The 22,850-nt window shown below is 34.8% G+C and overlaps 1 protein-coding gene across 19 annotated transcripts in view; it reads right to left on the bottom strand.

The window, feature by feature from the left end:
• Positions 1-22,850, bottom strand: part of BAZ2B (bromodomain adjacent to zinc finger domain 2B) — a 381,204-nt gene that overhangs the window by 81,783 nt on the left and 276,571 nt on the right. For 14 of the 19 annotated variants that reach the window (XM_032409746.1, XM_032409845.1, XM_032409773.1 and 11 more), the window contains 7 exons: positions 17,775-17,978; positions 17,077-17,472; positions 11,404-12,010; positions 9,241-9,534; positions 7,992-8,052; positions 7,074-7,182; positions 6,705-6,806 (listed from right to left, as the gene is read on the bottom strand). In XM_032409746.1, coding sequence (XP_032265637.1) covers positions 6,705-6,806; positions 7,074-7,182; positions 7,992-8,052; positions 9,241-9,534; positions 11,404-12,010; positions 17,077-17,472; positions 17,775-17,978 — 1,773 coding nt within the window. The remainder of the gene's footprint in view (positions 1-6,704; positions 6,807-7,073; positions 7,183-7,991; positions 8,053-9,240; positions 9,535-11,403; positions 12,011-17,076; positions 17,473-17,774; positions 17,979-22,850) is intronic. The other 5 variants (XM_032409807.1, XM_032409816.1, XM_032409826.1 and 2 more) reach the window with 3 other exon arrangements.

Here is a 22,850-nt window from a genome sequence, read left to right as displayed (position 1 = left end):
ATGAAGGGGGGGAAATCAGAGGGGGAGATGAACCATGAGAGACTAGGACTCTGAGAAACAAACTGAGGGTTCTAGAGGGGAGGGAGGTGGAGGGATGGGTTAGCCTGGTGATGGGTATTAAAGAGGCCACGTATTGAATGGAGCACTGAGTGTTATACGCAAACAATGAATCATGGAACATTACATCAAAAACTAATGATGTATGTATGGTGATTAACATAACATAATAAAATAAAAACAAATTCAAATGAGTAATTTTAAAATATTTTCTATATTCAGAAATTCAAAAATTACATGAAATTTAATTTAAATATGATTTGTATTTCAACATTTCTATTACTCTTCATAAATGGTACTCTAAAGTATAGTTGAACATCTCATGAGCAATTGGCCTGTTTTCACTTTATCTTACAGACATTGAATTGTCTACCTAGGATCCTACATTTTACTGACAGCTAAGTCCATATGTGATTTGCCAGCAACATATTCAGGTTTTAATGAAATGTATTCTCAGTCTCATTCTTCCTTTAATTTGATATCATAGCTTGTCTTTATTTTTCTTTTGTTGATTCCATTTTGTTTGATTTTATATACTTGTAGGCTGATTTATTTTGGGATTTAGTAAAGGGTATATAAGTAAAAGAAGTAAACCAGTCCACCAAAAGTCAATTCATTGAGTAATCTATTTGCCAAATTACTGAGTTTTTGTTTTTGTTTTTTAAGTTGAGTATCACCAAGACTGTGCTGCAGCCATTTCAGCATGGATTTGCAGTCCTGGGCCATTAAGTGTCAATTCCCATGTTAAGACTTGAGATGTCTAATACTTTTCCAATGCTCAATGTTATGTAAGTGAATGGAGGAACTTTACTCATATTTTCCCAGATTGGGACCTGTTTCTCTATCCCAGTCCTTGCCTCTGGTAGTAAAACAGCTGAGGTGAATTATTCTAAAACTGGATTAAGATATTTGGTCTGACAATTTTAGATCTGTTAGTCATTTGGTGAATTGATCATTTACCCAATTGATTTCTAGCTAAATAATTTTCAGTAAATTTAACCACAGTTCAAGTAAACAAAACTGATTTTTTTCACCACCTTTTCTTTATAAGTATACTTTCATAATCCTTTACTTCCTAAAAATTAATTAAAAAGCTTTTCGAATGTTATAACTAAGAGGGAATTGATCTTAAAGACCTCCTATGATATATAATCTTCACATTAGAGATGAGGAAATTAAGGCCTAGAAAAGTAGGCCTCAGCTTTTCAAAGTAACATAGGATGCTGAGTTACCCCGCCAGGAATCTAAGAAAAATTTTAGGGCACAAGCAACATGAGGGTATCAAATATTTTTGACAGAACTTCCCGTTTTAAGAAAAACATTAAAGTTAATATCATGAGAAAAATCAAAATTTTGTTGAATTTCCTTATGCCTATTTCATATTTTAGCATTATATCTATCTTTAGTTACTTTACAGTGCAGAGATAGGTAGTGAGAGCTTTATGTACCACGAACTTTACAGCATTAGGGATTCTTAATCTACTGTAATCATATAGTTTATTATCATATACTGAATAGCATTTCAAATATGTGAAAGAGTAAGATTATCTATGCCGGGGAGATGGGCGTCACCTACTAAAAAGCATTGAGAAAGATGTGGTTTGATACAATTATTCCACAATGCTGGCCATGCTTTCTAGCTACTCACAGTAGGTTACCCTCTAAGAGCCATGACCTTCAAATACCTCTTTAGCTCCACGCTTGGATTCATACAGTTGGCCTCCTAGTAGAGGCCCTTGCCTAGCCATCAAAAATCCTACCTGGTAGATTAGTGACATAAATTTTCAGTAGTTTAGATTTCTGGTACTGATCTTTCATGTTCTCAGTGTCCATATACACCCACAGGTATGTTGCATTAGGTGCGACAGTTAACAGCAGAGTTGAATTAGAACCCTGGTTGCTGACTCCCAATCTTTTGTTCTTTACTGATATGAAATAATTAGCAGCATTACAATCTTGCCAGAGACTGTGTGTTGTCTGCTTTATTGTGAAGTTTCCGATATTCCTTACTAACAAAATCCTGATTTTCGCTGGACAGCATTGTGCTCAGTGTTTTATCTTCTCTAAGCCAGTGATCCTAACTCTTACGTCTTTCGTACTCTTCAGTTTCTCTACAAACACTAGTTTTGTTTTTTCAAAGCTAGGCTTTCAAGTTCATTTCTGTAGTTTTGAAATGTGTTCAGTTTTCTTTATGGAAAATGCCTTTAGGGAAAAGGCCATGAGAATGGCCTTACACCATTAAAAAGAAAAAAAATCTTTTTAAAAAACATACATCTCAAATAGAAAAGGCAGCATTTTCTAAGTCACTTCTAACTTGGTCCTTCTTTGCATCCTTCCTTTTCTTTGTTTTTCTATCCTGAATACAGTAAACATTCATTAGTCTATGCTTATGAACGTACTGGTTGAAAAAATAAACATAATTATTACATTTATGATTAAATGTTTTCTTCTCTACAATTCACAAAAATACTTTTCAAAGTAGACGATCATATATTTCAAAATAATTTTGTCATTAATAATTTATCTTGAAGCCTTTATATATTCCTAATAAAAATGTGGAAACCTTTTTACCTAAATATCTTATTTGGGTAAATAAAAATAACCTTATTTTATATTTACCAAAATATGTCGAGCTCATCCTTACTATTATTCTGACACCCAAAACCAAAATAAAATGAAAACGATAAACATTAGGTTTAACAAGTCCTTTATAATGTGATGAAGCAGAAGTCTGTAAGGAATCTATTTACCTTAAACTCTTTTCAAAGGAGTTTCACTGGCTAAAATAGTTAACAGAATTTCATTACAAGGTAGCCAGCCCGTAAAGCATGGCCTTGTAAGAGGGTTCATTTTGTTCCATGAAGCCTATTATCCCTAAAGTCATGGTTTTTATAGAAGCCTGTAGGAGGTGATTGGCATGGAAGTATCAGAAGACACTGACAAATAGCTGAGTCTACAAATCTCTTACCACATTTGGGACGGAAATAAATAACACTGATAATGAAGAGATTAAAGCGCCCCCCCCCCCCATTTCTTGTGTCAACTCTATTTACTTTAATTAAGGACTTTTCTTTCTTACATTTTGAAAGCAATCATTAGATTTTTGTCTATTTACTTAAATTTCAATAAATATAAGCTCTCATACCTCTCCTCTTATTGTATTATATGCACAGTGAGTCAATATTTTCAAATGTTTGCTCTTAATAAATATATGTATAATCTATCTTAAGCTCAGAAATACCTTGAGTGAAAAATAACTTAAACAAAATAACCATGGTTCTCTATTACAGACTAGAATTATCTTCTAATAGAAATTATCATTTCCTAAATTTTATTTGTAAAACATAGAGCTTTGCAGTACCACTGCTGAAATTTTTGAAATGCCTTGAATAAAATGAGAACTTACAGAACTAATATTGGTTATTTTTGATAACTTTATGAGAAAAAAGAAAAATATGATGGAGAAATTATATTTTCCAATGCAAATAGTTTATTAGGAAAGTGACTAAGAATAGTAACAAATCTGCAAATACAGCATTTCATTTGCTATCAAACATCCAAAAAAGATAAATGAAGCTTGGAAAACTGTAGCAGTAATATTCCAAGTCATTAGGTACAACCCTCCATGCATTTGGAAAACTGAATGCTTACCTTTTTTAGAAGGGTTCGTAGAAGTATTTATTTTTTAATATAAAATTGTTTTTCACTTTGTATGTAATACAAGCAAATTTTAGAAAATGTGAAACTTGCAAAAAGTAGAAAGAAAAAAAAAATGATCCACTGTACCACCAACCATTACATCTATCATTAAAATCTTGACACATTTTCTCCCAATCCTTCAATATGCAGTTTTGTTTTTCAGTATCTATATAGTCATCATTCCCATTCTGCAACTTGTATAAAGGCAGACATACTGTAAACGCACACAGATCGTTTCTGCATAGTACCAGTGGCTTGGCCAAACTATATTTTACATCTTCTACAAAATTTAGGCCAATCAAATTATCACACATCATAGTTACTCTAACAAAAATATATAATCTTTGTTCATTTTCATAGAAAATTATTACATAATTATATACATTTCTAATTAACTATATGCTTATACATATTCATCATATAACATATGGAAATGTATATGGTTCTACAATTATATGTACTATATGCATTTCTAATTCACTGAACTTTTTTTGGATTACTTACCTTTAATTGTTGTTCTCTCAAAGTATCCTGAAACAAATCCAACTTACTAATTTTTTTAACTGACAGAAGTGCTCTCAAAATTGCTAATATTTTCCCTTAGCAGTCGGCTGAAATGTTGGCAGCTTCACATATTCTGAATTTAGTAATTCATCATATTTCCTTGATGAATTGATCTCTCAACAAAGCAATACACATTTGGAAACACTGATTATGTTTAATAAAAAGTGAATGGATGTCAAAGAACATCTTATTCTGCCTAATGAGGCTTTATAGATTAAGTCTAATTGTCACTGATACAAAACTAAAAATCTTTTATGTATTGAACAGCAATTAGCTTTCCTCTCAGAACAAAAATCTATTCAACTTAAACACATAAGGATATCTTTGTCATAAATAAGACAAGTAAGGATTTGATACCATGAGCCAAAAGATTAAAAAATGATTAGGATTTTTAAATAAGATTATTACTGTTTTCTACTATTTTTTGTGATAAGAAACTGATCCAGTATATATGGAAGTGGGTATAATAACAATAAAATTCTGAGGATCTGTTTGGTAACAGATTTAGTCTAAGTTTAAACTTTTTTTTTTAAATAAATCTTTATTTAAAAAAAATTTTTTTTAAAGATTTTATCTATTTATTGAGAGACAGAGAGTGAGAGCAAGAGAGCATGAGCGGGGAGAGAGGCAAATGGAGAGGGAGAAGCAGACTCCCTACTGAGCAGGGAGCCCAACAGGCGCCTCAATCCCAGGACCCTGGGATCATGACCTGAGCCAAAGGCAGACGCTTAACCAACTGAGCCACCCAGGCGCCCCTAAACATTTTTTAAGTTTAAAAAATAAAAAGAGAAAAATCCTAGAATATATATTTTAAAGATTTTATTTATTTATTTGACAGAGAGAGACACAGCAAGAGAGGGAACACAAGCAGGGGGAGCGGGAGAGGGAGAAGCAGGCTCCCGCGGAGCAGAGAGCCCGATGCGGGGCTCGATCCCAGGACCCTGGGATCGTGACCCGAGCGAAGGCAGACGCTTAACGACTGAGCCACCCAGGCGCCCTCTAGAATGTATTTCAATCAAGAAGCTAAGCCTCAGAGAAATATATTTTGGCATTTTAGAATTACCAGGAAAGAAACAAGCGGAACTGGATGCAACGTGTTCCTTAAAAAGTCATAGACAATAATGAAAATGGGTTATATGATTAATGTAAAAGACCACTGTTAGAAACCCTAAGTTTTAGTTATGTCTCTGCCTGGTTGAGACTGTGTGATCTTGGAAAATTCCCTTAATGTTTGAGGTCTCAAAAAAAACCCTGCAGAATTAGGAAGGCCTTTTTTTATTTCTTTAATTATAATATTAGAGGGTAAGATAGGATGGAAGAACCTGCCTATTCACACTAGAAAATATTTATTACTGGAAAAAATTTCTTTCTGCGCCAAAAGGAAGAAAGAGTCAAGAAACAAAATATCAACTTCAGTTGGCTGAGCAATTTAACCTTTTGAAACATTTTCATGCATATGATCTCATCTTAACCTCACCATAATCCTATGAGGCAGAAGTAAAATTATTATTGTCTTTATTTTGCAGACAAGGAAATTGAGGGAAAAGGTAGCATTATTTTGATGCTTGAAATCACAAAGTCTATTTCACAGGTTAACAAGAATCTAGGTCTCCTCACTCCTTAACTAGGTCCTCTTTCAATGGAGCTGATAAAGTTAAAGGGAATAATAAGCATATTTGCTGAATCCAAGTTAGAAACAAAAGCAAAACCCTAAAGGAAACATATAGGAAATGAAGTCTCTGTGGTGGGTTCTTTGTGCTGATTGGTAAGGTTGTGTACTTAACCCATAGGCAAAAAGGGAGTTGTGGTGATATTTTCAGAAATGTATATAATTAAGTGAAATATTCAATTTCTGTAAAAAGCAGAAATTTCACTCACCTAATAGTAAGGAAACGTCTCCAAACCCCAAATTATCAAACTTGTGAAAATGGCTCATGTAGCATGGCATAATCAGATGGACAAGATCCTTCCCAAAAACTAAGGCATATTTATTCCCCTTTGGACTGACTTCTAACAACATATTTTTCCTACTCCAATTAATTTACCTTTAAATTAGTTTACCTTTCAGGGAACTAATGTTTTTCTATATTTCACGGGAACATGCAGATAATTTTATACCTGTATAAACTGTAAAATTGTTGACAAAATAAACAAACAGGACAATGCTGACTTAAATTTGAAAAAGACATCTATTATGTCAAAGCTCCTTGTTACTAGAATATGGTAAATTGAGGCCTTGGTGAGTGTTAACCACAGAGTTATATGTATGGCTTATACGAATTAACTGACAAAAGGCAATGCTTCGGAGTGTAGTGAAATTTACTTCATTTAGGTTATGGTACTACTTTTTGGTTTAAAGACTATACTTTTTAAAAAGTGGATACCTGCGGTCCATCTCTGGCTTCATAGAAGTCACCCACTCTTATTTTTGCACTGAAGCTGAAATTGTCCCTTGAGATATCCATTATTCCATTTCTGCTGAGATACTGAAAAAATCACATATTTTTCCACTTCAGGTTTTTAATAATTACAACCCAGCTTTGATGTAGCGCTTTCTTCAGGACACTAACGTTTTGCATATTCTATCAAGGGGCTATGGATTTAGAGAAGATCAATTTAAGTTAAGTACATTTAGACCCATACAAGAGAATTATGTTGTATCAAGGAACTTTATCCGAGAAAGGAGAGCACCTTTTTTCCATAAACATGCTTAACAGGCACCAAATGTATGTTATTTGGTGAAAAGTATGTACCTTTATTACTTCAGGGTATTGCCTAAGTTTCTTTCCACATGGAGCATAATATGCTACTTCTCCTTGAAGGCGCCCTCCAAAGTTTCTTATTCTGGTCTCTCTTTGCCAGCTACAGGCAACAGAAATGAGAGTTATAACATATTTAGTTTTAAGAAAGCTTTTTTTAAAAAAACTTAAGAACACATGCTTTTTAGACAACATGAAAAATACAAATAAAACAAAAAGAAATCCCTAATCATACAACTCAGATACATTTATCATTAAAGTTACTTAGATTTTTAGCTAAGTAATTCCACTAAAAATTAATCAGACTCAAGTTACAAATATTAAACTCCGTTAAATTTCTTAGAAATCGTAACTGGTATTACTTTGGGTATTCGGACAAATTCAGTAACATGTGTCAGTGTGTACTGATTTTTTATATCTGAGAAGCTTTAGGTGAAAACAGGACCATAAACCTGGCTCTCTGCTCCTTGAGGATCATGTACTTCGAGTGTAAAACTTCTCAGTTCCAATTAAACCATTTTAACCACACTCTGCTCACGTCCCCCAGTTTTGCCCACAGTGGCTTTTACTGTTCTTTAATTCCATCTTTGCAAAAACCTCTCATACTCTTAACTGTGTCTCCGCCCTGCCCTCTGCCAAATGATTTTCTCTTGCTTGCTCTTTTTTCAGTCGGTAGTCCCATTACCGCGTGACCCCATCCCAGTGTTGCCATACCTAAACACTGCAGTTGGCCTTCATTTCAGTTTTCTGATATATCAACTTCTTTGCCCTTTGCTCTAGCTCTTCTGCTCTAATAAATACTATGCAATATATTCAATTCTTTTATGAATAGCAGAGAGTGAGATATAGTGAGAAATCAAACATGCATAAATATGTGGAGGCAAAGCAAAAAGAGAATCTTATTTTGCATACCCATATTCCAAAGGAATACGCAGTTCACGCTCATCTGTTACTCTTCTTCTTTTGGAAGTGCCTTCAAGAAAATTCAGCCAGTTAACATAAAAGATTAGTTTATATAGATGACAATTTTTTGATAGTTCTGAAACTTTTCTTTAAATAATATATCTTAATGACTTGAATTACTGAAGGTATTTCTGCAACTTGTAGGTTACTTTTAGATGATGTGCAACAAAACACACTATACAGAGGATTTTTTTGTCTCCTTTGGTCTGCATGATAGAATAACTGGTCTTTCTACAGAAAATACAATGGAAGATAAAAATACATAGCTTTCCTCTCATTTTGTATTTAAAGAAATAGCTAAAGAAGGAGGAGGAAAATCGTAGATAGAGGTTTCAGAAAACCAGGTACAGTTGTTTTCATTGAGAATATGAGTTTTAAGATGCTGAAAATTTCAACAGCTGGCTCATACACTTAAAAATAATATAACTTCTATGTTCATATAAATCCATAGTCAAAACCACTACTAGATCTTTTAACCTAAAGTACAAAGGAAGAGGATTATGATTATATGTAAAATTCTTCATAGACAATGGCCAAGTTTCACAAATGCAAATATGTGCATCTTAAATTAGCAGAATATCATACTGGTCTGTGGCAAATGAAAGCAAAACTAGACATTTCTAAGAAAAGAGTGAAATCAGTAAAGCAACATGATACTGTACTATACACTTCCATATTTTCTTAGCTATTGAAATAGAAATAAGTCCTTTTGGAATATTAATGTAAAACTTTTAATGAAGACCTCTAGACGTTTATAAAAGGTCAAATAGAAAAAAAAAGATGTGGCATGTTAATGAAATAATAATGCTACTCGCTAACTCAAATGACCTTTGGCTATGTGTTGGGCAGATATGCAATTGTATCTCAAGTAACCTAGTGAGCTCACTTTTATAAAGTACAAAAAAGTCCAACTGTTAGTCAAATTCTAAATTCTAGGAGCATAAACTGAACACAAAAGCAGGAAGATAATTGAAATCAAGAGCTGTCTGTCATCAATCAGGTTCTTAAGTGGGAAGCACAGAATAAAAATGGTAATTGGTCATATCCTTTGAAAATACATGCTGACCTTTCTTAGCCAACCTCGAATCTAGCTGTAACACTTGATTCCAATGAGGTCATCCCCAGAACACTGGATAAATAAGAATTCTTGCTATGGTTTGACTTCTACTTTACAATAATAAAAATAAAGTGTAGGTACCAGAGTGTGGACTTGAAGTAAGTGTGGAAGAAGGTGTGCCAAGAAAAGCAGGTGACTGGGACTCAGAACATAAGGCAGCAGGAGCAGAGCCTGGGGCTTTTGTTATGTGGAGGTTACGAGGTGTTGAGTGAGCTGTGAGACTGATGGAAGGGCTTTTGACAGAGGAAGTTGTTTTATTCAGTTTCCTTGAAGTTTTCTCTCCTTCAGTATCACTATCTGATTCATCTTGGTCTTTATCATCATCATCATCTTCTTCTGATCCTTCTGTATCTGATTCTGAATTACTATCTGATTCTGGGAAGTAAAAGAAGCATTTGTATATTATAACTAGATCATCACCAACATTTGCAGTTCGTATCTAAATGGAATAGTTTAGGAATCAGCATCTGTGATTGAATTCAACTGAGCGACTTTCCTGAAGAGTTCATGTAAAATTTACTATCTTACAAGCTATTTGAGTACAATGTATGCAGAATTACAAATTCTCAAAATTCTTTGTTCAAAGTATCGGTTTTACTCAACACCTTAATCATAAAACAGTTCTTCTCACATGACACTATTCACATGATGAGTTCTGCTTAGTGGTTTCAAAATCATTTTTAATTTAATAGAGAAACTAAGGTATAGAGGGAATAAAATTGATTCTTTAAATTAATAGATTCCAATAGCTTAAGAAGTATACTAGGTTCAGTATGAGGAAGAAAAGTCTGGAACTACCATCATTCTTTCATCTGGGCTTTGAGGTAAAAGAAAACCATTTTCTGAAAGATTCTTGGCTTTTCTGGTTGTAGTTATTTTATTTAGATGCAAGACCTCATCAGGCTTCTCAGGCTTCACAAAAGACCAGGTTACATAAATAATTATGTGGGAACATTTAATGGTTTAATAATTTAAGTTTGGTCTAGGAATGTCGTCCTATAAATGCATCTCTTCTTACAAACAGGTATTTTTTATTCCTGGATTAAACTCGATAAACACAGGCCTGATACTTGGAATGTATTTTAAAGGTTCCCAGAATAGGGGCGCCTGGGTGGCTCAGTCGTTAAGCGTTTGCCTTCGGCTCAGGTCATGATCCCACGGTCCTGGGATCGAGCCCCGCATCGGGCTCCCTGCTCCGCGGGAGGCCTGCTTCTCCCTCTTCCACTCCCCCTGCTTGTGTTCCCTCTCTTATTATGTCTCTCTCTGTCAAATAAATAAAATCTTTAAAAAAAAAAAGGTTCCCAGAATAACAATTTTTGTGGAATCACGTTTTGTGTAGTACCATCTGCCTATGTTGAAATTTGTTATAAAAATTGCCTTTGAAAGTTATTCATAACGATATTCATACTCGATCATGCAAAGTTGTATTTATGGGAATACCAGGAAAAAATATTATCAGGAAAAGTTGTTCTTACCCTGAGCAAGTAGGTTGTTTCTACCTTAGACGCTTTAAGATGTATAACTGACTATATTTTCCTATTCATATTGGCAGCTAGAAAATTTACCATTGGACTTGTGGCTGACCAGTAACAAATCCAAATATTTTTATAATATGTATTTCACCTTTGTATATAAAATTTAAATTATCTTATATTTTATGCTTTCAATCTTCTGTGGAACAATGAGGAGAGTTAAGGGGAAGAAAAATGGAAAGAAGTCTAAAAAAAAAAAGCAAAACTAGAAAGCAAATCAAAATAAAATCAAGGAGCACTCTACTTGATTAAGTAAGTTCTGTGTTGCTAATGGACATTCATAGGGATTTAGGTTTCTGGTGCTTTCTAAATGACTGACTACAATTTTACCTCCTTCATTCAAAATATCTACTGACACATTTAAATAAGTAGCAGAAGAAATGAAAAAGAAAGGACAAATGAACGGTCATGAATTAAATGAAAATTAAGCAAATTTGTGAAGTTATTTCTTAATTTATGCATCATCTATTTTCACTTAAAGTTTTTATTTGTTTAATGTTAAATGAATAATAAAGCTGAGAATTTAACTTAGGATTTCTAATTTCAATCACTCCAATATTTTACCAGCTCACTATGGACAGGCACATAGCTGCGTGAAACACAGTGAATGACAAAGACTCTAAGTCTGCGAACTAAGAACCTCCTTTAACTGTTTTGGTCCACATTCAAAAGCATTTAGATAAATACTTCAAATTTAAAAATAGAAAATAACCTGATTGGCTGTCATCAGATTCATCATCTTCATCATCCTCCTCATCTTCTTCCTCGTCATCTTCTTCTTCATCCTCGTTTGAATCTTCAGAATCTTTACTACTGGGAATGTCTGAATCTGTTCCCCTAAACTGTTCCACTAGAGATTTTGCAGGGTGAGGGTGGTGCTGTGTTTTTACTGTGTTTACATTATTGCTAACCGCTTTTTCCTTCCCTTGAGGATGCACTGTGGGAGAGGCAGAGGGCATCACAGTCGCCTGATTGCCAGTGGTCCTTCTCCCACTTGTACTCAAATGTGCAGGTGAGGAAAAAGGGGTGCTACTTGCAGTAGCAATGTTTTCATTAATCTTACTCTGCATTTTAGTTTTGGTAGTAAGTGCCAGAGGAGCTTCTTGAATGACACTCTGAATAACTCCATTTGGTTGGTGATTACCTAAAAGTGCATTTGTCAAGAATGGATTAGGGTGGTTGTTCTCTGCTGTTTGTTTTGGATGTGCTGGTGAACTAGAGGTTGCTTTTGGATTTGACAAAGCTGCAATAACCTTCTTCAAGCTCTTGGAGGACTCTTGTTTCTTTAACTGCGCTGGGAATGTCTGTTTATATTGTTCCTGTTGAAACATAAGTTAAAAAACAAAACAACAATGTACCATAAAAACAAAGATTACTTCTATTTGCCTCCCATATCTGACAACAGCTGCTCATATACAAATTTAAATCATGATATACAAGTGCTGAAAATTAGTGGCAGTGATGACTAGTTGGTTGCTGAATCTTGGCTAGACATAATATGTTTAAAATTCAATTAGTCTTTCTCCCCTCAAAATATAGGTTTCCTGACTGCCCCTCTCTCATTATTATTGCTCCCACTGTCTTGATAATCTAAATCTGAAACTCTAAAAACATCTTTTACTTTTCTCTCTTCTAAGTCAGCCGTATCCCTATGTCTTTTGGATTCTTTCCTTAAAATACTGCTCAAATTTAAGCCATACCACCCTTTCTTCCCACACAGCTCCCAATATATGCTATATGCCAATGCCGATTTTACCTTAATTTACAGCCTTTACTACTTAAACTACAGCCTAATACCTTGTATTAGCTCCTTGGTTAAAAGCTTTAGTGTCTCCTTTGTCATTGGCAACTTTATAAAGCCTAAACACTTAATTTTGATCCTCAAATGACTTTTCAAGTAGGCACTAACAGAACTTTCTAGTCAAACTGGACTATTCGCCATGCCCTGTGCATATCATACTTTCACTAACTCCACATTTTGCTATAAACATTTTCTCTGTGTGAAACGTCCTCCTCTTATAAATCTCAAGCTGATGAAATCTTGTTCCTTCTTCACAATCCCACCCAAGAAGTTTTCCAGGTGTGTTCCAGCCAGAAGCACTCGTTGTCTCTATCCTTTGAACTCCTTTCCCTCCTATCTGTTACCTTGTGCTACCTGCGGCAGACATGATATGAAGCTGTTGGCATTTCCGGCTCAACAGCCTGTGGGATCCACCTTAGAGTGCCTTTAGCACATGAGCATTAGAAAGCGTGTAATACAACAGTTTAGAAAAATTATACTTTTGGAAAAAACTGATTTGTAAACCACTAAGCCGTAAAACTTACATCTGTAAATAGAAACAAAAAATTATTTGGCTCTCAGAATCTTCTTAAAAAGAATAAAATCGTATAAACTTTATTAAATATATATAATTAATACATGAAATACTTAAGTAGAATGATTAAAATATTTTAAGTTACTAGAAATACAGTTAAATTTCAGAAGGTAAAATCTGTAATGAAAATGGTTGCCTTAAAATTAAAATCAGCAGTGCTGTCAGCTTGGATCTGGGCTCTTAACACTCTAGTCCGGCAAAAATTCGCGGTGGGCATTTCGGAAGTATAAATGCAGATGGAATGCAATATAGAATGACGTATTAAATCTTTTAAAGGAGCAGTACTAATAAGCACTACGCAATTCCTAATAAACTGCTTTATCTTATTTAACATCTTTACTATAACACTTCACTTTGTAAACAAAGACTGTCACATAATACTCATACCTAAGGCAATGCTTCACAAAAAGAAAGTACCTAATTAGTATTTATTCAGTGAATAAAATATGGAAAATTATACTAAATAATTGCATTTACCTTTTAAAAAGAATTTTAAGGCAAAATTCTTATATAAAATACATTAACATACTTAATTTTACTTAATATTTATATAATATAGAAATATTATGTATTACATGTAAGTATATATATATAATGTACTTACCTTCATATTTAATATATACTGATTTAAGTTTTCAGCAGAAAAATTTAGTGTATTTTCACTTCTTAGAACAAAATTATGTCATATAATCATTTTGTACTCTTTTTTTTACAGGTAGTAAATTTTCCTTCTAAATACATAGGATCAAAACAGTCATGAAAACAAAACCTCGCCCTTTAGTTTTATGTTTTAATTTCTGAAATTGCTTCTCACTCCATAATTCTAAAGACCCACTTCCCCTATATTGACACCTGAAGGTTTTCAAAAATAACCAAAGATCACTGTATTTTATCTAAGAGTAGTAGCTGTTACTCTTTTAAGGCAAATATGTTGTGCTTTTTGATATCTGGGGGTGGTACATAAAAAGGAAGAGGGGAGAAAATTGAGAACTGCACAGAAGCAAATGTCTTGCTGTTCTAAGATAGACACTTGGATGACAAGAGTATGGAAAGACAGGTTTGAAACTCCGTCCTACCTCCAAGTTCTTGTTCCCAGCCCTTACTGAGTCTCTCAGTCTACACAAAAAATCCTCTAGGCAAAATTTGATAAAGAAAATTCACTACTGTTATATAGATCCAATTAATGTGTATTGATTTGAATTAAATGTCTATACTATACGTGTATGGAAAGAACCAATGATTAAATAATACTAAAAAAAAAAAATCACAGACTAGTGGAGGAAACAGATACATGGCAGGTAACATGAAATAGAGACTTTCACAAGAATAAAGCAAAATTCTGTATGTTAGACTATCATATAAAGAAAGAGAGCTGATGTAAGAAAAATATTTATAAAATACCCTTTAACTCAATACTAGGTACCAATGAAAAGTAGATAAAGTCATTTGGAGTTGAGTCTAATGTGAAGATCCACTCACATAAAATATTTCCCATGAACTACCATTATCATTTTAGAAACACCAAATTATTTCATCTTAATCATGGGCTTTGATGTAAGAATGACCTTGGTTTAAAATCCTTCTACTCTTTACTTGTTCTATGATGTTAGCAAGTGACTTAATCTCTCTAAGCCTTAGTTTCTTTACCTCACATAATTTTGTAAGAATCACATAAGATCAAATGTATAGGAAGTCTAGGTTGGTTACATTTATTAAGCAAGTGTTTAATAAGTGACTTTCGAATAGGCAGTCATATAAAATTCTTTTAATAAGAAATATTTAAGAAACTGAAAAATCAAGAAACCTTTCAAAATGCAAATAACTCTTGATAGGCTCTATAATCTATCTTAAAGTGGAATATACATTAATGAAAAATTAAAATAACTCAAACAATGTAATTTTTAGTTTGCTTAATTTACTCATGGAGAGTCAATAATGTGATGCCAATAATAATACCTCCTTATGACTGAGCAGTGCATTACAAGTTATCGTATGCATGGTATAATACCATTGGTCACTCCATGTAGATCAGGGATTCTCAAATCTGGCTACCCATTTGGAAGCTTTTTTTTTTCTTTTTTTAAGATTTTATTTATTTATTTGACAGAGAGAGAGACAGCAAGAGAGGGAACACAAGCAGGGGGAGCGGGAGAGGGAGAAGCAGGCTTCCCGCGGAGCAGGGAACCCAATGTGGGGCTCGATGCGGGGCTCAATGCGGGGCTCGATCCCAGGACCCTGGGATCATGACCTGAGCCAAAGGCAGATGCTTAACGACTGAGCCACCCAGGCGCCCCTGGAAGTTTTGATATATGCAATACCTTGGTCTCAGCACAAGAGATCCTGATTTCATTGTTCTGAGGTGTTATTCTTTTTTTTTTTTTTAAGTTTTCCAAGTGATTCTAATGTATACGTAGGCTTGTGAACTACTCATTTAGATTCTCAAAAAAGCCTGATTTATCCAAGTCTTTTTTACTTTGACCCTGTTCTTAAATTCTTCACAGTAAAATAAGATTTAATGGACAAGGACACTGTAACTTTTTTAAGAAAGAAAGGCAGCATATCACAGTGTTTAAGAACAAGGATTCTAGTGCTACACTGCCCAGATATGAATTCTAACTCTATTACTAACTAGCAGTGTGATCTTGGGGAAATTATTTAAGTTTCATGAATCTCAATTTGATTGTCTGTAAATGGGCATTATAATATTTGTAGCACTTACAGATGTTAGTGTTCAATGAGTAAATGCATTTTCAGCACTTAAAACAATAGCTGGCAAACAGCAGGAGCTGTACAAGAATTATCTAATGATTAGGAGGCCTAATGATAATTTTTGTAATCAAAAGACAGGATATTGTGTTCAAACATAATATATTTTCTCTACTCTAGATTGGTTCTAGAATAAAAGGCATTGGTCAGGGACGCCTGGGTGGCTCAGTCAGTTAAGCGTCTGCCTTGGGCTCAGGTCATGATCCCTGGGTCCTGGGATCGAGTCCCACATCGGGCTCCCTGCTCGGCGGGGAGTCTGCCTCTGCCTCTCCCCCTGCTCATGCTCTCCCTCTGCTCATGCCCCACCTCTCTCTCTCTCTCTCTCTCAAATAAGCAAGTAAAATCTTTAGAAAAAAAAAAAGGCATTGGTCAATTATTAGAATTCTACTAGACATATGAATGTAGACTATGTAGTAATATAAAATCAATAGCAAGAAAATAAAGAAGAAAAAATTCTCTGATTAGTGGTTCTGGTATTTGTATAAATAAAATTATTCAAAATATTTTGTATTGCATATAATTTGTTAAAAATGGCAAAGGAACTCTCTCTCTAAAACAAACAAATAAATCTTAAAAAAAATTCTTCAAAAAAGTGGGGGGGGCACCTGGGTGACTGGGTGACTCAAGTTGGTTGAATGTCTGACTCCTGGTTTCAGCTTAGGTCATGATCTCATGGGTTGTGAGACTGAGCCTGGAGTCGGGCTCCATGCTCCCCACTCAGCGGGAAGTCTGCTGGAGATTCTCTCCCTTTGCCTCTACCCCCACACATTCTCTCTAAAATAAATAAAAACATCTTAAAAAAATTCTTTTAAAAAAATGGCAAAGGAAAATGATTCTTCATAAAGGATTTTTATGCTTGTAATTGATAGGATTACAGAAGTAAACTATTAAAGTTTATTTCTTTAAAAAAGAATATATTGATATTAGAAAAAAAAGGACATTGATCTTAAACAAAATAATTGTGGAGTATATCTTATTCAAACATATGTCTCCCCTTACTACTAAATCATTATACCTCAGGAAAAAAAAAATGACATGATTGTGTTGCCAAAAATATATTAAGCAGATGTATATGTAACTATAAAATCAGAGAAATCTAGCTTTCTCATGTGCATATTCTCTTCCTGGTAACTAATAAAGTATGGAAATAAGAGTAGAATTTAATTTAAACTTGTATATTATAAGACAATATAAAAGCTCTTTCTCTAATAATGAAATTCTTCTATAAGTAATTTTTCACTTACCCGTTTGGATCGCATTTCACTGGTCAAAGGACTAGATTCTTCAGAGGTATTTTTATTCCCTGCTTTAAGTACATCAGGAGAAGGAACTATGAGTTTCATGTAAGTTTCCTTTTTGGCTTGATTTACCAAAGATAAAGGTTTCACATTGGACACCAATCCCGTAGACTGTATTACACTTGTGTGTTTGTTCACAGATTCCTCCTTTGCCTGAGAGCTTTGGAAAATAAATGGAAGCTGCTGTGACAAAACCTGAGGCTGCTTCTGCTGGGATTGGAATGATGAGTGAGTCTGGGATTCAGACACAAGAGGTAATGGCTGGTGTATTCTTTTTTCCTGGGCTTTTTCAGTTGCTTTCTGTCCATCTGCTTTTGGGTCTGAAATACCATGTAATAGCACCTGTAAATAAAAATAAAAAGATGACTTCTCAGTATCTATTAAAACAAAGAATGTCATGCAGTAAAACTGGGAGAAAAAAGGGTACTTTAAAAAGTGCTAATTAGTTATGATAGTTACATAAAGCTCACTAGAAAATATACCAAATGTCCCTTTAAAAATGTTTCTCCATCTCCTTTCTTGGGCAAATGTTAAGAACTAAAGACATGATTAACTTTAAACTTTATAGACTTTGAGAGTCAAGATAAACCAGTTAATTCCTAAATAGGAAGAATGTGTGGATACTGCCAATAAACTATTTATACCTGGTTGTTACTCTTATGTTGTGCTTCTCTCTCTGAATCAGAATCATCATCTTCACTTTCTTCAATACTTTGATCTTCTTCTTCTTCATCTTCCTCTAGATCATCTGAATCACTACTACTAATGCCTTCACTTGAGGTGTCTGATGATGTGCCCGAATCACTATCACTGTTGCTAGAACTTTCCATAGCTTTCTTCCTTGGTTTCTGGATAAAGACAAGTTTTTAGCAAGACTTTATTTTTGGAAAAATTCAAAGTTCAGTAAGAGGTATGCTCTTTTAATTTTCAAGTGATATTTCCATCTCAAAATGTCATTTTAGAAAAAAGAGAAAAGTCACATGTTGTAAGGGTAGTTATTCAACAATCAGATCCAATTAATTTATATGATAGGAATTCTCCAATGAAAAGTACAGGCTGTGTCATGTACAGAACATTAGAAACATTGACATAGTATATATGTAGATCTATTCATATGACTGCCATGCTTCAAAACGTATGGCAGATTAAAAAGAGCAATTTACAAAATGATAATTCCAATTACAATAAGGGCTACAGACATTTAAGTTCTATATTTAGCTGTAGTCTTCTTTTTTATGTGGATAGTGAGTCAATAACCAATTATTTATATATAACATGCCAAACACACCTTCTAGATGCTGGACAACAAGATATCTAAGATAGAGTCCTTGCCTTCAAGAAACTTACATTCTAGTGCAGGTGGTGGTAGAGTAGACAAATGACTAATATGAAAGCAAATAATTCCATATGTAATAAGTACTGGAGAGAAGATAAAATAAGTAGCAAAAGACTTAAGGGCTGCTTTAGCAATGAATTTAATTTTTATATTTCACTTCAGAAAAGATAGAAAATACGATAAAGAGAGATATTAATTGGAACATTAAAGGCTCTACAGGAAAAAGAAAACCCCAAATTGGTAGAAAGTGACATTAGGTCACATTAAAAAAAAACTTTTGTGTTTAAATAACAGACAATAGTAGAGGTGCCTGGGTGGCTCAGTCGGTTTAGCCTCCGAATCTTGTTTTCAGCTCAGGTCATGATCTCAGGGTCGTGAGATAGAGGCCCAAGAGGGGCTCCGCACTCAGTGGAAAGTCTGCTGGAGAGTCTCTCTCTCCCTCTGCCCCTCCCCCACTCTTACATAAATAAATAAATCTTTTTTTTTTTTTTTTTAAGATTTTATTTATTTGACAGAGGGAGACACAGTGAGAGAGGGAACACAAGCAGGGGGAGAAGCAGGCTTCCCGCTGAGCAGGGAGCCCGATGTGGGGTTCCATCCCAGGATCCCGGGATCATGACCTGAGCCGAAGGCAGACGCTTAACGACTGAGCCACCCAGGCGCCCCTAAATAAATAAATCTTAAAAAAAAAAAAGAATAGACAATAGTAGTGGATACAAAGGAGGAAAAATCATTAGATGAATTCTGACTAAATAACTATATAACAATGGAAAAGTTAAAACTCGCCAATAGGAAAACTAAAAAGGAGAAATACTGACATGATAGAGCAAGACTGAGTATAATCCAAAGTTACATAGGAACATTTCAACAGGATTCACTGACAGATAAAATAAAGAACAAAATATAGAAAAAGCAGCAATAAATTACAAAAGCAATGAATTACAAAAGTTATGGTCTTAACAGCAATACAGTCGGTCATGACTAGTGAGTTGGGGCATGAAAGACAATAATACACTTCTACAGAAAGAAGCCAAGTTGAAGCAATAGTTATAGATTACACATTAGTACTCTTTCCCCTGTGCTTTCTGAAATTTGATTTAAGTGAAATGAAATACATATGAGTGAAGAGAGTCAGTCCTGTTGTTATACTCTCCTTGCAATGGTAACCTGTGTTAACTGTTCCAAACTAGCAACCATAATGCTTCCTCCAGAGATACACCCTTCAATAAGCTGACTAATAGTAACCATCATTCCTGGAGCTATGTCTTTCCCTCACAATAAAGCAGAGTGATGAGACACTGACTTGGAATAGTGTGGGTATCACAGAATGAAAAAGACCAAAGTAGAGATTAAAGAGAAACAATAGTAACAATACACTATTACTATTATAACAAAATACTAACAATATAGTAACATTAAGCCTACCATTTATTTGGCAGAGAAAATTCTCCTTCATTGTAACCAAAATCTGTTGTGGGTTTCTAAGCATGTATAGCAAGATTATGAAAATCATAAAGAGTCTAAGTAGAAGTTACCACTTTGGTCTTTAATAGAGGCTAAGAAAGGAAAAGAATAAGGGAGATATAGTAATTTACTAGAGAAAAATAAACTCCTATTTTAATGCCCAAGTAATATGTGTAGTTTTTAATTTAAAGGTGGCATGAGAAATGGAGTCTACATGCCTCGAGAGTGGGTCTAGAAGTGTGGATTCTAAAGTTTTAGAGTGCAAAATATTTACTTGCTGAACTTGCTACAACCAGCAGATTCCTGAGTCCCAGTTCCAAACAGGGCACAGGGATCTGCATTAACATGCACTTTAATGTGAGTCTGCTGCAGACAGTCCTTGTAGACCATACATGACAGCATACAAAGAGTCTGTGCCTTTAGAAGGTAACAAATTTAGTCCCCATTTTAGAAAAAATGTAGAAGTGAATATACAAGTCCAGGTATTAGAGAAAAAGAGAAAATTAGTTTCAGTATTACCAATTTTGTCTCCTTAGTCTCTATTAGTTATGTGTGTGTGTGTGTGTAGTTATTTTATATTCATACACAATTCAGTAGTGTGCCTCTTTCCTGTCATTTAAACATTTTAAAAATGAGTCTTCTTAGGTTATCAAAAAATGACCAGAGAAGAGCTTATTAACCAGCCCCCCAACCCCATTCCAATCTGGGAAAGCTTTTCAGAACCCTCTCCTTGAACTTTTTCATTTCACTGTATACTTATTTCTTTCAGTAACAAAATACATACAACTTCAAGGCTATTATGTACCAGGCATAGTTGCTCTCCTCTCCAGAGATACAAAGGTATGATGGCAACTCTGCCCCAGTGGTAATGGAGAAGAGAATCAACAAACAATGTAAATAAGTGTTTTTAGTGATACATACCATGACTAAAACAGGATACTTGGATAGACAGTGTGGGCTGGGGGGGGGGGGGGGGGGAGGGCGGCGGGGTGTGTGTGTGTGAAGATTTAGATGCAGTTATCAGGTAAGATCTTTCCGAGCTGAGATCTAAATGGAGAGTGAGAGACACCCACATAAAGATAAAAGAGTAGAGCCTTCAAGAACAGGGGAAAGACCAAAGGCAAAAGCCATGAAATAAGTCTGATATGTTAAAAAAAAATGGTGAGGCCAGCTAAATCAGCTCCAGCACAGGGAACCAGGGAGAGAGAGCCACAGAAAATAAGGCTGGATGGACTGGCAGGGGTTAGATCATACAGGGTCTTGTAGGCTGAGTGAGATAGGAAACTACTGGAGGGAATGATAACATAGGATAGCTTAAAACCATAAGAACTCACTTATGTTTTAAAAAGACTGGCTGTTGTGGTCACAACATGTTACTGGCTTGTAATAATAGCAGGAGTGGAACTTACTCAAAGTTGAACAGTTTGTTTGCTTTTTCTCAACAGGCTGTATGTGTATTTTAGTCTGTGATGTACATTGTTTAATTTAAAATATCTACATTTATTCTAAATATGCATGCATTGTATATGAGGGAATTGGACTTAATCAATGATTTTCAATAGGTACTACTAAGATAGCAACCCCCAGGACGGATCATCAAAATTAGCTAAAGAACATTTTTTCAAACTACATATGAAAAAGGTTACCCAAGCAATGTCCATACTACCCAAAGCAATCTATAGATTTAATGCAATCTCTATCAAAATACCAACAATATTTCTCACAGAACCAGAACAAATAATACTAGAATTTGCATGGAACCACAAGAGACTCCGAATAGCCTAATCACTCTCGAAAAAGAGGAACAAAGCTGGAGGCATCACAATCCGAGATTTCAAGATATACTACAAAGCTGTAGTAATCAAAACAGTGTGGTACTGGCACAAAAAACAGACACATAGATCAATAGAAAAGGAAAGAAAGATCAGAAATACTCACACTTTTAGGGTCAATTCTTATCTACAACAAAGGAGGCAAGAAAAGACAATGGGGAAGAGACAGTCCCCTTGGTATTATAGCTGAGATGGTGAAGAAAGTGATGTGTGGCCCAATCACAAACTGCTGACTCTGTTCCCCTAGAAAACCAGGCCTTCAATTTGGTTTTTATAGAATTTAGAGATGAGAAGATGCTGCCCTAGTTATTATCTTTGTTTCCAAAATGTTTGCAGTTGATGCTAAGACTTTAATTCAAAAATAAACCAAGACCCCTCGCTCAAGAAGAAATTACAAATGAGAGCGGACCAAATTCACTAATATGGGTACACTTACTAGAAATTCTGGATATAATGTGTTAGTTCATATAGCTGGAAGTATCTCAGCTTACTTGCTTGGATGCATGAAACCTGGACTCAGTGGTGGCCTACATTTAACAAAGTGGAAATGGCACAGCTTCCCTGGCATGATGTGGAAGAGAAAATATAAAGGCTCAGAGTGACCAGAATATTAGAGTGAATTTATCACATGCAATTTGCATATCCACCCTACTCCTGATAATACCTTTTCTACGGCAGACAAGGTCTAGTCAGAAGGCAGAAACCCCATCAGCAATTTGAACAGAGAGATTTTATCATATGGAATTATTAATTAGTAGCAGAATATGAACTACTAAGAGAGATAAAGAGACCTCTAAAGAATACTGAAATAGTGGGGCGCCTGGGTGGCTCAGTCATTAAGTGTCTGCCTTCGGCTCAGGTCATGATCCTGGGATCCTGGGATCGAGCCCCGCATCTGGCTCCCTGCTTGGCAGGAAGCCTGCTTCTCCCTCTCCCGCTCCCCCTGCTTGTGTTCCTGCTCTCACTATCTTTCTCTCTGTCAAATAAATAAATAAAATCTTAAAAAAAAAAAAAAAAGAATCCTGAAATAGCAGATGTAGGGAATAGCCACTTACTGTAGGGCAGAGGTAGAGTAGTAAAATAAAGGT

This window comes from Phoca vitulina, unplaced genomic scaffold (assembly GCF_004348235.1).
Source record: "Phoca vitulina isolate PV1807 unplaced genomic scaffold, GSC_HSeal_1.0 scaffold1, whole genome shotgun sequence".
Taxonomy (NCBI): Eukaryota; Metazoa; Chordata; class Mammalia; order Carnivora; family Phocidae; genus Phoca; species Phoca vitulina.
The sequence above is the reverse complement of the archived record's forward strand: the minus strand, read 5'-3'. Positions and strand labels throughout refer to the sequence as shown.